Source organism: Pocillopora damicornis, chromosome 4 (genome assembly GCF_964200805.1).
Source record: "Pocillopora damicornis chromosome 4, jaPocDami1.2, whole genome shotgun sequence".
Lineage (NCBI taxonomy): Eukaryota > Metazoa > Cnidaria > Anthozoa > Scleractinia > Pocilloporidae > Pocillopora > Pocillopora damicornis.
Window position 1 is genome coordinate 10776113 of NC_142673.1, and position 14404 is coordinate 10790516.

At 37.0% G+C, this 14404-nt stretch overlaps 1 protein-coding gene and 1 long non-coding RNA gene across 2 annotated transcripts in view; one reads left to right on the top strand and one right to left on the bottom strand.

Moving 5' to 3' along the window:
- The window catches only part of LOC149046794 (uncharacterized), a 2152-nt gene extending 685 nt beyond the window's left edge, over positions 1 to 1467 (bottom strand). Inside the window, exon 1 of the long non-coding RNA XR_016185829.1 lies at positions 1363 to 1467. This is a non-coding gene — a long non-coding RNA (uncharacterized LOC149046794). The remainder of the gene's footprint in view (positions 1 to 1362) is intronic.
- Positions 1468 to 1559: 92 nt separating this feature from the next.
- On the top strand, positions 1560 to 14192 carry LOC113668495 (leucine-rich repeat-containing protein 49). Its single transcript, XM_027184400.2, has 19 exons — positions 1560 to 1800; positions 1920 to 1994; positions 2386 to 2533; positions 4017 to 4289; positions 4860 to 4965; positions 5241 to 5444; positions 5768 to 5834; positions 6503 to 6646; positions 6888 to 6949; positions 7177 to 7324; positions 7889 to 7972; positions 8048 to 8112; positions 8643 to 8723; positions 9197 to 9416; positions 10033 to 10218; positions 11698 to 11807; positions 12758 to 12811; positions 12899 to 12974; positions 13770 to 14192. Exons 1-19 carry the CDS (start codon positions 1747 to 1749, stop codon positions 13968 to 13970), a joined length of 2358 nt encoding a protein of 785 aa, XP_027040201.2. The 5' UTR covers positions 1560 to 1746; the 3' UTR covers positions 13971 to 14192.
- The last annotated feature ends 212 nt before the right edge of the window (positions 14193 to 14404 follow it).

Sequence of the window (14404 nt, forward strand, 5' to 3'; positions counted from 1 at the left end):
ACCTTGTCTTGAGAGAGGGAAATTGAGGAGCTGTAATATACTTATCATCAATTAGGGACCACAAAGAAAAATTTATTTATAGAGACTTTTGAAGGAGAGGGGTAAGACTTGTGACAAGCTGGCAGACATATACTAGATAAACTTTACTGCTAAATGGGTTACAATATAAAGTGCTCAGTATTTGGATCAGCTATGGCTCAACTTAAACTTTGCTTTAGCTTCAAGTTTAATCCTTTGTGGTTTCCTTTCTCTGTGTTTGTTTTTCAAGTTATGTTACACAAAAGAACACAAAAATGACAAGGAATACTTTTGAATATTAAGAGGCTGGAATAAGCAAGAAACCAAAACTGAATTTTAAACAGTACAAAGTTAATTTGATCTTCCAATGTTATTTAATTTTAACCATTAATAGAATTTGCTATTTAAATTTATCCCCTCCATTTTTCTGGATATTGTGAGCAAAAACAAACAATTATCACAAAATGCATGGTATACAATGGTTTGATTCACCAATGTGGGAAAGGCCTTTCACTGTCTATTCATAAAAAGGGAAATAATTAGTAAAATGTAAGACATTCTGCATCTTGAGTGTATACTTATTCATCCATGTGAAATTAAAGGATACTTGAAATAAATGTGAAAGATTTATAGGATTTTCAGACCCCTGATAACAATTTTTGATGTGCTGATTTGTTGTACTTAAAGGTTATGATTTTAGCAGAAATAGTGGAAGAAATTTCTGGACCTGGGATTTTGTTGCAAATGTCTGTTTAAGTCAGTTAAAAACTCTCCTGTTTCAAGATTACATGATTGCCACACCAGAACCTTTTGCATTCTATATTGTGCACCATGTTATGATTATGGTTTCAGTAATAAAAGGTGCTGACTCAAGAACTTTGCAAAATATCTCTACATACAAAGAAATAGATTGTGGTTATGTACTCCAAATAGCAGGTCACATCAGTCTTTTGTAAGGAAGTAGCAGAAGTTGCTATGGTGGTTTTGGTGGATGGAGAGAAACATCCACCAAAACCACTTTATCCTATGTGTTATGAGTTATGATAATCATTAAGAACGTTTGGTCGGTCAGCAATTGTGCACCATAAAAAATAATTAGCCAGAGCACTAACTGCTAATTATTGGTATAAATCTTTTGTCTCCCTGAACATCTAACAGTGGCTATAGCTAAAATTAAAAAAAATATATTGTTGATGGTTTTGGTCAAAGTTTTGGTGGATGTTCCCTAATGACATCCACCAAAACTACGTAACATCTGGGCACCTTTTAAATACGAGAAATATCTGCATAAAATTGCGTAAAATGTTTTATAATACTACAATCGAACAATAAATTAATACTTACCATTTCTTGAGTAAAAAGTTTTGACGCAATTTCCCAAACAAATAATACACTTAAGTCATCGGGATAAGTCGGCATGTTGTCGTAGCTTCGTAATTTTCACTTAGTATAACAAGTCATGAGTTGTCCATCATTCCATCTCAGTCCCTCTCGACCAAGGTGGTTTTGGTGGATGGAATCTAATGCTAACCTTATTATACTTACATTAAGTAGTTACCAAAAATCCAATATGGCGGAGGTAACGACAGTTGCGAGGCTATTGAGGGTTTCAAGCCTGAAAGCTTAGAATTGTTGCTCGGATCAGATAAATATTCTAATGGCTAGAAAAAATGTTTGACCAAACTCATTTTTCGGTACTGGAAATCTGGTTTGCTTTCGTTAGAGGAGATGTATCATCATCCAAGTAGAGCCGCCAAGACAGGACGAGTAGTTGCTAGGGATGTAAGTTTAGTTTATATCAATCGCAGACATGGTATGCTGAGCGATGATTAAGGAAATATTCCGTAATCCTGAGTTCTGTATGTTAACTGCAATATTTATTGTTCCGCTATTCATAACAGGGTGCAAATTTCGGCTTGCAATACAGTTTGCAAGCTCAAGCAACTCCAGTTATTGAAAGACCTCCCGGCAAGCAGGTGAGTAGAGATATCTCACACATTAGGAAGCTTTACTTCACGCATCTTGTTATTTTATTGTTAAGGTAAATTTGTGCCAATATGGAAGCATCTCTTATCATTAAAAAAAAATTATAGACACTGCGGTAAAATATCCTCAAAAGATCCAAATTGTACGATTATTTTATTTCACCTAAAGATCGCTAAAGTATCTCGTCATTGACCTGGTAAGAAAAAAAGTGCCTGTCATTTTATCAAGTGAACAAAAAATTTCATCGTTCAGATTTTTCATAGCCTGTTTTTCTTCATTTATCACTGCATCATGTTAATTGTGGTACGGTGATAAGTTGATTACAAATGAAAATAAGATTACCACATGTGATGGTCGTTTCACAATGCCTGAAAATCATAGGCAATCCCAGAGTGGAAGCAAAACCCTCACAGTCGTGAGTCTGGATCTTTAACAAGACCAGCATCAAATACAAGGATTGACAATGGAACAAAGTATCGGCACTCCATGTCACCTCCCCAAGATATGGAACGTCCTTCATCTATTTTGCGTAAGTAATTCAAATTTCCCCATCAAATTGTGCATTAACTATGAGAAACAATATACATAATAACAGCATGTCAAATGGCATGTTTATTTACTGTTGTTTGAAAGACATATCAAGAGAAGTCTCCAAATTGGGTTGCTTTGGTTGGAGCTCTGGCAGGGTTAGAGGGCCTTCCTCCAGGCATGATCATAAATGGATACTGTCAACCAACTACAGTAGTGATTTGACAAGAAGATGATGTTTCCCTGTCAAATTCATGACCTAGATCATCCAACAGAACATGGTGGCTGAATACATTGACTTAAAGAATGCAGTTACATGTGCATAAGCACAGGCAACCCAAAACTAACAGCATATGCTATTATTATATATACCGTAATTTCCGGTCGTTTACCCGCACAGCCGATTACCCACACCGGCCGATTATTGCATAAGGCGGAAGAAAAAGTCAACAGATTACCCGCACTGGTGGATAACCCGCACGTTATGTTATTCAACTTTTTGGTGGCGAAAACATCAAGAAGAACATCAGAAGTTGTCTGATCCAACTTTTGAAAACTTGAAAGCGTCTTTGTCAAGTTTAAAGGTCAAAGAAATTCAGATGCGTGCACAATTCTGTGTCAATATTAGCATGTACTTTATTGATAAGATTATACAGTAAAAACACTAGCGGACCATGCCCAAATCTCAACGTTTCATACTTGACAGAATGCGAATTTGTGGTCACATTTTGTGCAAGCGATCATTCGGCACCATATTGATTTGTTGAAAAAAAGCTGGGTGAGTATTAGAACTTGAATTATAAAGTACTGTTGGTGATTTCTGAAAAAAATCGATATCTCCGGTTCTATTGGGCCTAACAAGTCCCTTAAAACGGGAAAATTCTCTTTAGCTCAAGCTAGTGTTAAATGGAAATTTGTTACTGATGCGCCAGATATCTTTGGATTATTTTTGTCACCATCAAGGTTTTGTTTTCATGCGTGCTGATAGCGCAACTAATTATGTGTGAAATAAACTCGAGTCAGCATCATGTTTTCGTGCCGCTTTGCGGCACTCTTAATACAATAAAATTCATTTGAGAGGTGGAAACGCATGTTGGTGATAATTTTTTTCAATTCAACTACCACTAGATTTTAAAATTGTCACATAACCCGCACCTCCCTATTACCCAGGGTGGCGTGTGTTTAATGCAAAATCAACAGATTACCCGCGGGTTAACGACCAGAAATTACGGTAGGTATTTATAACGGCTATGTATGGCCATAATGTTTGCAACATTCTTCTGCAGTTCCAAGGTTACAGCAATTATACTAAAAGGGAGACTCAATACTTGATTGGTATAATTTAGCAAGATTGTATGGCAATACTGGTCCTTACATGCAGATGATTTGTGCTCTGAAAACCAATTGTATTAGTCATGTGGCCTAACTCCATTTGGATGGTGTTTCCTTTTATACTTATTCATAAATAAACTTTTTTTTTCCAGAGTATTCCCATTCAAGTGTTGATCCAGTGCAAGACACAAAACAGCATTATGCCACAACATCTTTCAGAGAACTTCATAAAGTACAGCGTCAGGTGTTGCAGCCAGCACCAGCCTATGTTGCAGACCATTCAACTGCCACAACAGGAGCAATGGCCATAAGTCAAAGTAAAGTGACCCAGGAAGGTACATATGATGATAGTCTACAAGGACGACAAACATTTAGTGCAGGATCACAGTCTCAATCCAGAAATAAAACACAAGTGTTTTTACCAGGTGAGAATTGTAAATATGCAAACAAAGTACATATTTATTAAAATGTCTGTCTAATTAAAGTGCACTAGATAGGTGTCTTACATTATCACCAGAAACTATTTAGCTACAGGGATGGAAATGAATGTGTGGAAATGAATGCAATTGATGTAATACACTTAGGACCTAAGAATTTGCATTTATATATAAAGCATATATTTAACTTATTCTGAGAGTTCTTTTTGGTTAAGAGTAAGTGTGTAACGGTTGTGAATAAATGGTTTTAACTTGACCGCGGTGTACTACAGTGACCATCACTCTTGAGAGCATCTCCTAATGAGAATGTGATTTTGTACTAGACAAGAGGTTATTCACCATCAAATTAAGAAAAGGAGGATTTAAGACTCAATGTCAAAGCAAAGTATGGGAACACATTTTACTTTCTCTGTAATACTGATCAAGCTTGCTGAACTAAAAAAGGATGAAGGCCTATTTTTTTTTTTGGAGTGTTTATTTAAAATTTTGAAAGTATAAGGAATGTAAAAATTGTATCTGCATTGTAACATTTATTATACCAGATTCTTTTCCATTTAGGGGACAGGGTTATATTTGCTGAGTCACCTTCATTTCCTGGTGTACCTATTGTTTACCGCCTTCCTGAGGAAAGGCAGGCAAATCCTGACAGGCTCAACCTTGACAGGTACAGTTTAGTATGTGATCATTAGATTGTGATAAATCAACTTCCCTGGGCACTCATACTTCTTGATTCACACAAGCTATTAGCCTTTGGAAACCCCTTATTACTACAGAAAACTTTTTTAAGTCAGCAAGAATAACTGCGAACTGTGTGTTGGAATGTCTAATAGGGAATGCAGTATTTGCAAGATAGTCTACAATATATAACTTTATTTAAACCTCAAAATAGTATTTCCTGGATTAAAAATATATATGTATTTTTCACAATTTTCCTGCTAGGATGAGGTTGACTACTTGCCCAATTCTGGAAGGTGAAGACTACCTGAGACTTCTTAACTTTCAACACAATCTAATTAGTAGAGTCTCTCATCTAGAAAACCTTAAGAGACTGATCTTCTTGGATTTCTATGATAATCAGATCGAAGAAATTTCAGGTCTCTCTGCTCTACGATCACTCAGGGTACTCATGCTGGGCAAAAACAGGTTGGTAAATATAGGAACATGTACAGTCGTGATGATATTGCAAAGGGAAACTACTTGAAAGTTGCACCCTTTAGTGACTACATAAAAAAAAGTCTGGCACACAGGTCATGAAATCTGGTATATGTACCTTTAAAAGGTACCTTTTGAATGGCTGATAACTATATATTTCCAACCACTTTTCCAATAACAGTAAATCAGGTGGTAGTATTTCCAGTAAAAGCTTGTGATAAAGATTTTCTAACTTAGCTTGACAATCATGACAAGTAAATAGCAAATTATATATTTCCAGAGACCCTTGACTTTTCAATTATTTTAAACAACAGGATAAGGAATATCAGTAATTTGGATTCTCTCACAAAGCTTGATGTTTTGGATCTGCATGGCAACAAAGTAGGTGTAATGCTAGTAATGCATGTATGTAATGGCAACTGTGGAGACTTTTACCATGGAACTTAAAGTGGAGTCATTGAACCACATTGAATATAACAGAATTCTTTTGAAGTTTTTTCTTCCATTAGTATTTATGATTAGAAATTAAGATTGATAATTCATTTACAGTTGTACTGCACCTAAAGTATTGCAATATTGGTTGAAAACTGTGGAATGAATAAAACATACAAAAAAGCACATAACGAAAACAACGACAAAAAAACACAAATGCTGGAAAACCAAAAGGGAGTTTTTGAAATTAGTGAAGTTAAGTCTCCTTACAAGTCTGGCAGTGTATAGTTGTGGAACCAAATTCAAGAATATAACACAGTCTGGAGGATTGTATACTGTAGGTTCTAAAGTAGACCTTGAAATCTGAAAATTACTTTTCACAACTTTGATGTCATCAAAGAGCTATTTGTAATCCTAAAACCCCACTTGTTTGTTGTAAATCTGTGAATTACTATTAAAGGGCTACTGCTAAGCCAGTTTGAAGGTCAAAGTTAATTAGTGACTCCAGGCTGTACACACATTTGAAGTCTTAACTATTGCTCTACTCAATTTATATGCTTACAGAACAAGAACTTCATCAATTTTTTATTTTAAATTTATTTTTCATGAACTTGCAGATAGTAAAGATTGAGAATCTTAGTCATCTGACTGAACTGCGGGTTCTTAACTTGGCTGGAAATGAAATTGTTCATGTGAGTAGTGTTAGTGGAATGAGAGCTCTGGCTGAACTTAACTTGAGGAGGAACAAAATCTGCACTGTGGTGAGCATACTTACACCCACAATTTTTTGTGTGGTCTGTCAATGAAGGTTTCACTGTAAATTAAATTCCAATGTTTTTATAGTGTTTTTTTTCTCCCATGATTTTAAAGAACACATATCTTGGCCTTGATGCATGGCTCCGTCTGATCTTTGATAAATATGATACAAAGGAAAAACAGGTTTTTCTTCTGCTTTTTTAAACACCGAGTAAAAATTCATCACTTTGTTTCACTGATTTCTAGGAAGACGTAGATTTGCTGCCAAATCTTCAGAGATTATTTCTCAGTTTTAATTGCATCACAAGGTATGAACACTTGCATCACATGATCACTGGGCAAAATATGAGCATTTTAGGAGGTGGCTGCTTTTGGATCAAACAGTGTAACAATAAAAAAAAAACACTCAGTTGTTATAGCATGACTCAGTTTTTTTTACTCAGTGTAAAATTTCTTGTTGTTCCAGTGGCCTTGTTAATGCATAATTATTATTATTATTATTATTATTATTATTATTATTATTATTATTATTCAGCTTTGATGACATTCAGTGTTTGGAAAACTCCACGTCTTTGAATGAGTTATCCCTGGATGGAAATCCCTTTGCAACTCACTCTAACTACAAGCAGAGTGTTCTTAGAAATCTGTCAAGCTTGCGGCAGTTGGACATGAAGAGAATATCAGTAAGAGTTGTGTTTATATCTTGTTGTTCAGATACAGTTCTTTGCCATGGATGCCGGTGTACATGTAACTTACAGACAAAAAATGAAAGCGATATTCTGGATTAGTATACACGACACACGCCGATTAGTTTTGTTTAAAAGTGATTAGAAAGTACTCTTCAGCTCTTCAACTCCGAGCAGCTGAAGAGACAAAATCGCACGTCGAGAGTTAAGATTTCGACCATTTTGCGGAATATTGGTACAAACAAACTGCATTTCTGGTTTCTATGCGGTATATACTAAAAAGTTAATCACTTCAGTGTCGGTGAAAGTAGAAGATATTTACCTCCACATCCGCAAATAATAGTTAAGTATAAAAAAATATATCATATATGTGTTTAGTAGACTGGTTAGTTGCAGTGAAAGCCAATAACTAATGCTTTTGACCAGTAACATATTCATGATACTTGGCTGAGAGTAACATACTTGAACTGCGTCGGATAACTCCACTTACAAGAGGGATGATCCAGAAGGTATAAGAACATACGACGAAATAATTAACAAATGTGGTTTTGTTTCACTCAGGAAGAGGAAAAGAGAATTGCCTCAGTTATGGCAAGAAAAGAAGAAGAGAAAAAGAAGGAAATCAGTAAATTAGCTGTACTGAAGGCAAGTTACCTGTTAACTACCGGCGCGCAATACATTTTTTACGTTTGTATTTATGTTTGTGTTGTCTCCTTTCAGGAAAAGCGTCGTATTGCTATCAACAATGCACAGCGACAGTGGGAGGTATCCCGCACCAGGGAAATGTAAGTACCGCAGGCTACCCACTGAAAATTTGTATTCTTGAAATGGTACATTGTACGTGTGATCTAACTCTGGGAGAAAGTTCGTCCGATATGCCTTTTTCTCGGGACAAACTGAATGTCGATCAGATTGGTTGGCTTGATATTTCAAGCGTTAAACGCTAGGTGAATAACTAACTCAGACTTCAAATATTTAGTGGTAGGAACGGCCATGATGCAGTCTGTGTGGTGCTATGTTCAACAGCATATTGAGGATAGCATGATTTCACGACTTTATTTGTATTTCGAAAATCTGGGTTTGAAATAATTAAAAATGGTGATATTTGGAAGTTTTCAGTCAACGAAATACTTTAAGCTTACAATAAAATAGAAACGAAATTACCAGTAACAAGATGACAAGGACTGTTTGACAGGGTTCAGCTTTGTGCAGCTACTTATTGAATTTTAAAGGATAAGCCATGATTATTTTGGATACCATCTCCATAAACACAAAACATGTGATGAACAAAATTCTGTTTTTATTTTAATAATAGTAAGCCAGACTCTTTGCCCTCAAGGGATAACTTAGAAATTTTGCCTCAGACCTCTCACAATGAGCTGCCTGATTCCTCAGAGTAAGTAAAGTTACAGCTTTTGTTAACGCATATGTTTGAGTGGCGCAGAATCGTGATTGCCGCATACTTTATTTTCTTCGGATTGGGTCGTGATCCTGATAACATCTTGAAGGAATCTCATGTATTTGGTGGTGAACACGAACTGCAATTATTTTTTAAGTTTTCATGGCTAATGTTATCACTCAATGCCTTCCTTATAGCCCAGGAGCAGGAAAAAGCATAAGACAAAGTTGGTTGAGTAATGGGAGATCGAAATTTCTGTCCACTCTATCCTTTTTTAAAAGATATGCTACATTGCAACGCTTTCGAGTAATTCATGTATACCATGGAATACCGCACGGGTCATTATAGGCGAGTTTATGGCGGAGAAACGTGAGGCAGTGTTGATCAAGAAAATACCATTGACAAATGTGATATTCAAAGAGAGTTCTTCTGTATTGACACAATAACAAAATATTTTATGCTTTATCCAGGCCCAGAGATGCTGTCCCCTCCCCTCTGAGTATATGCCACTTAGCCGAGCTGGATAGTGACACTTTGTTCTTGTATGGCCCAGGCTCCCTAGACGCGCTGGATCGTCACTGGGGCAGCCAGGCCGTACAAGCTGTCAGTGCGATCTCCTTTAAATTCATCGATTTTGACAACATCGTTCCTCAGCTGTACAAGATCAGGGCCCGCTTTCCTTCCCTGGTGGTTAGTACTTCAAGGAAAGATTAAACGGATCCATATAATATTAAATTTGCTAGTGGAATGGTAGACTTCAAAGTCAGGAATCGAAATAGTCCAGAGCTTCTTGAAGTTGTTGTATTTAACTTTTATATGATGTAGCATAAACAAACTGCCCTCTTCTACACTTAGCAGTGCTTGTAGTTGTCTTCACCAATTTGTTCAGTCGTTGCTTGGCAAATGATGTAAGTTTCTTTGAAAATACGACCACAGAAGACCGACATTGCTTTGTAGTGGAATCGTGCGGGACATGAGGAAAAGAAAAGCATTAGACAATCAACATTTTTTAGGTGTTTACACTAATCATCGGAGGACTTTGCAAGACATGGAGCAAGATTTGTTACCATCTTTTTTAAATCTTTTGTAAGTCGTGGAGATTTGTTCGAAAACGCGTGACGCCTGTTGGAATAAAACCTCTACGAGTGGTTTACCTTTTAGGAGTGCTACACTCTGCAGGAATTTGTAGAACTTTTGTCGTCGTAACAAAATAATGAACGTTTGCACACTACATGATGTAGGAGTATCTCACGAGACAGAGCCAAGTCTCTACCCAACTGGCTATTTCTTACTTTCGTCTTTGCAGGGTCTTATTTTTACAGAAACTAACATTAAAAGTCTGCAGCAAATCAATTGTTTATCCTTGTTAAGAAGACTTGAACACATCTCCATCAGTACTGAGGGAAATCCTATAACATCCTTCACTCTGTGGAAACCTTATGTGTTGTTCCGTTTGGCACACTTCTCTCTTAGAAAGATCAATGATATTGAGGTTAGTGGATTCTCGCTTATTCTTTGTGAGCCTTTGACCCCTATGAGTGATGTTATGAGTAATTTTTGTAAACATAAGCTTCTAGAAATCTCCAGACTGCTGAGTCATGCTGACTTGCATACTGTAGAACTTTCTAGAACATTTCATCAAGTTACGCATTTATTATGTAATATTAATAAAACAGTTTTTATGTAAGCTTCTGGAATGTTTCAGAACACTTTGTGAATATATGTAAAGACTCACTTATGTAGTAGTAGAGTTAGTGGTTGTTGTCGGAGCGATGACTCTTTTGAAAGCTATACCGAGAGAGAGTTACTGCGGAAGATTGCTCATTTTAAGGAACTTTGGAGGCAGCAGTGAGATTGTGTCAGTGGTGAGAAAGGATATAGACTTTAGTGGGGTTAATTAAGTTTATTAGCGATGAGTATTGTACTGCTTTCAGAAGTCGCTCCTCGTTGCGAACATTGATCGCTCTTTAATAAAGTAGTTGAGTCTGTGGGATTGTAGTGTTTTTCTGTCGGTTAGATTATACCGTAACAGTTATTGGCAGGTAATTCTCCTCACACTATCAACCCTGAATCACACATTAAGGTTACGAGAATAAAGGAAATGATCACCAAGAAAGAATCTCTCGATTGATAAACAAATTCTCCATGTCAGCACTTAAGGAACGTAGAGAGAAAAATATGGAGAATATGCATTCTGATGTTAGGGTGTAAAGGGTCAATGCTGAAGTGATGATGTAAAATTAGTTTTAATAGAAAGTTTCGGCCAAGCTGAAGGCCGACTCTGATCAACTCTGATTTACTTCGATCGATTCTAATTGATTGACGTCGAACTCAACAGTACACGCTTTATACACACTATCTTTGGACATGAGTGGGCATGTGGGCCAACTGACCTTGGAAGAATAAACGTCTATCATAACACTAACCCAAACACTTTTCCTAGAATCTCACAAGTGAACAACAACGTACCTAACGCTTAATGTACTTAAAACCAAAATGAGAACTTAAGGTTAGGACACAAACTAAGCATGTCCATTTATGGAAATAAAAGAAGACAGTTAAAATCAGGAATCTTGTCATGATCGTTATAGCTTAAATCCAAATAACTTCGGACTTAGAATTCAAATCCTAACTAACTGTTCGATGTAGACAAACTATTTTAATACTTTACATCAAGTGAATCAATGAAAACCATCAGGTAATACTGTACGATAAGAGCAGTGGTTGATAAGGTTGGGAAAACACACTCCGCTTCAGCAAGTTGAAATTTGATATGATTCTTGATTCGAGCTCGCCTTTGTGGAAAAGAGAAATAAAAGACTGTTTGGAGCCCATTCACTAGTCTGAGGCTTTTGGACACGCGTGTGAACTTTTTCTGTGATTCAAGTTCTTTCTGGTGGGTACGATACAAACGAATCGTGACATATGTACTCTTTTGTCTTGTTATCAAATTTTACTCGCTCCTGGCCAGGTGACAGCTGAAGATAATGTCAATGCCGAGAAACTGTTTGGGACCTTGGCTCATATTACTACATCACAGTTGCCTCAATCCAGGCTTCTTACCATGCTAGGAGATTCAAGGTCAGTTTTTTTTTAAATACTCTTTTCAATTCGGTTGCTTTTGAACCTTTGCTGACAGTAAGAATTCCGATTGCATATTTGTTGGCGGTTAATGTTGATATGCGCTCTAATATTTTCCTGGGAGAAAGGAAGGCCTCCCACAGTGAAACGCTCCCTTAATTCTGGCACGGTTTTCTAACAGCTAAGTTACGCTAATGCTATATGAAAAAGTGCTTTTTGGATCATGATATGTTTACAGTTTGCATGGTTTGAGGTGCGATCATGCAATGTCCAAGATTTGGACTACCTATTACATATACTTTTACAGTTACATGGCAAAGTGGAAATCTTTATAAAATATAGTATATATTCTCAGAGGAAACCCCCAGATTTCATGAAAAAGCCTGGCGTTCACTTCTTTAGTTCACCTTCAGTTTGCACATCCCTATCTGTCCTTTACTCGGTTATGACCAGTTTTGCTGAAAATTTCACTAGTCACGCTAAATTGTAGTCTCTCTTGCAGCCGCTCTATGGGATGTCCCAAAACTCAGCGCTTTCGGTGGAGCGCGTAGTCAGCCTTTTTTCACCCTCAGAATTTTGACATTGTTCAGAAACGCATCAATCAGTTCTCAAGTTAGGCTCGATTTCCCGCCGCTGTTCGGGAATATGAGCCCGCGCTCCTCCTCTCGAACCCACTTCTTCTCGGGGAGGAGGGAAGACCGAACACGAGAGATCGGCGGAAATCGAGCCTATGCATAATTCCGCTATTTTCGGCTGTTTGCGTGACAAAAAAATTGGAAGAAAGCTGTTGAAAAAAGTGTGAAAAAGGTACCAGCACATGACTACCATGGAAAATAGGGTTGCATTTTTGGTGTCATACCTGTGTGAATAATTTCATAATTTTCTTTCGTTCCATTTTCGCTCTTCATTCACTATTTATTTCATTTACTTCAGTAATTTGATTATTACAGGCGGAAGCAAGTGCTTGATGCAGATAAAAAGAAAACTGAAGGAAAACACGAACGGTAATTAAAGTTACATCAATAATTTGTGGATGATGAGACTAAGCATCTCAAAACACTACGTTTTATCGTCTTTTTTGTATCACACAGGGCGCCTTCGAACGAATCTGTCAGCCGGGCAGGACTGCAGTACTGGCCAGCTGATTCACAGAAGACTCATAGCCAGGTACATGTAAATACAAATTTTAAGTAAACTTCATATATCGTCGACTATAATTCTCAGAGTAAGCGCTTTCCCGCCTAACAAATCAAGCTTCTTTGCAATTGGCGCCTCCTCCATTTCTTGTTTTAATGCTGAGTAAGGATGTGAGGGATAAAAAACAAAAAGATCTGTTCAATCATACGCGTGGGCGCTTATTCGAGGACTTGGTATAGAACTTAAAGTAATAAGCTACATCATACAAGCATTTTGATTTGTTGTTACTCACGGTCTATTTGAGAACAGACGCCTGTACAAAAAACCAACAAAAAAAAAAAAATGCCGGTACTATTCAGCTTACCATGCATAAAAGAGGTCGTGTACGAAAAATGTTGCAATGCGCCTGATCAGTAGTGGATCACAATAGACGTCACATTGTCGTTATTTATCTTTTGTGGTTTTGAAATAGGTTAGCTTTACGATCTTTATTTTTACTGAAACAGAGTATGGAGTAAGAAGATCTTTATACATTTTTCTGGTAGTTGAACTGTAATTGTCAAACCTCCCTTGAGTCAGTCGCCTGAGGGTCTCGTCGACTCCAGCTCTCGTCGAAAGTTCCTTTAAGGGCAGTTCTTGTACATTTATTTGCGCACCTTATATCGTTAAACATGCTTCCTTTGTGGTTACCCTTAACATGTTTCATCTTGTTTAAACGTACTCGACTAGAAATTCCACTTAATTGAATAAATAGTTCACCCAGCGATGAAAGCTGTTTCTTAACACGAGGTGACATTTCTAAATATTTCTTGTTTCGTTTGGCAGGAAGCAGAGGAAAGGCGCTCATTTGCTGTGAATTATATGAAAGAGATAGCCCACACGGCCATACTTACTGACCGAAAGAAAAAGAAACTGAATGAGATATTGCCAGGGTTGTTAAGTAACATGGTTGAAAGAGCTCTCACAGGCTTAAATGATTTAGACAACTTTATGAAGAACGGCTTTGAGGAAGTGAAAAGCAAGTGACGTTGAGGAAGAAAAGTGTAAGAAAAGTAATATTCATCACCTAACGAGCCCTGTCTGCGGTACTAACTCTGATATGGCAAAATGAGACTTTGGGAGTCTGCAACGCCCTGGACGTTCACAGCTCTGGGACTGGAGAAAGACAGAGCACAGCGGTGAAGTTTTAAAATTATATCTAAAGCAACAGTCATTCTAGCAAAATAAAAAATCTGCGATTGGTTATAATATGCGAGCGTCTTTTTTTTTTTTTTTTCCACTGGTGCATTTCTTAGCACAACTTGCTATTAGACGTTTTACTCGTTCACTCCACTTATTATTTCAGAACACTTAGCAGATTTATCTGAATGTTTAAATTTGTATATAATATATACTTGGGAGAAAGTTTCTCACGAATTTCCTCAAAGAATAGCGTATGAGAAAATTTTGTTCGTCTAAAC

Excerpts from the sequence above, each read along its gene's own strand:
- LOC113668495 (XM_027184400.2), top strand. The coding sequence starts at position 1,747 with ATGTATCATCATCCAAGTAGAGCCGCCAAGACAGGACGAGTAGTTGCT. Across the intron at positions 6,647-6,887 it reads GGAACAAAATCTGCACTGTG|GAAGACGTAGATTTGCTGCC; the intron begins GTGAGCATACTT and ends ACTGATTTCTAG. Across the intron at positions 9,417-10,032 it reads CCCGCTTTCCTTCCCTGGTG|GGTCTTATTTTTACAGAAAC; the intron begins GTTAGTACTTCA and ends TCGTCTTTGCAG.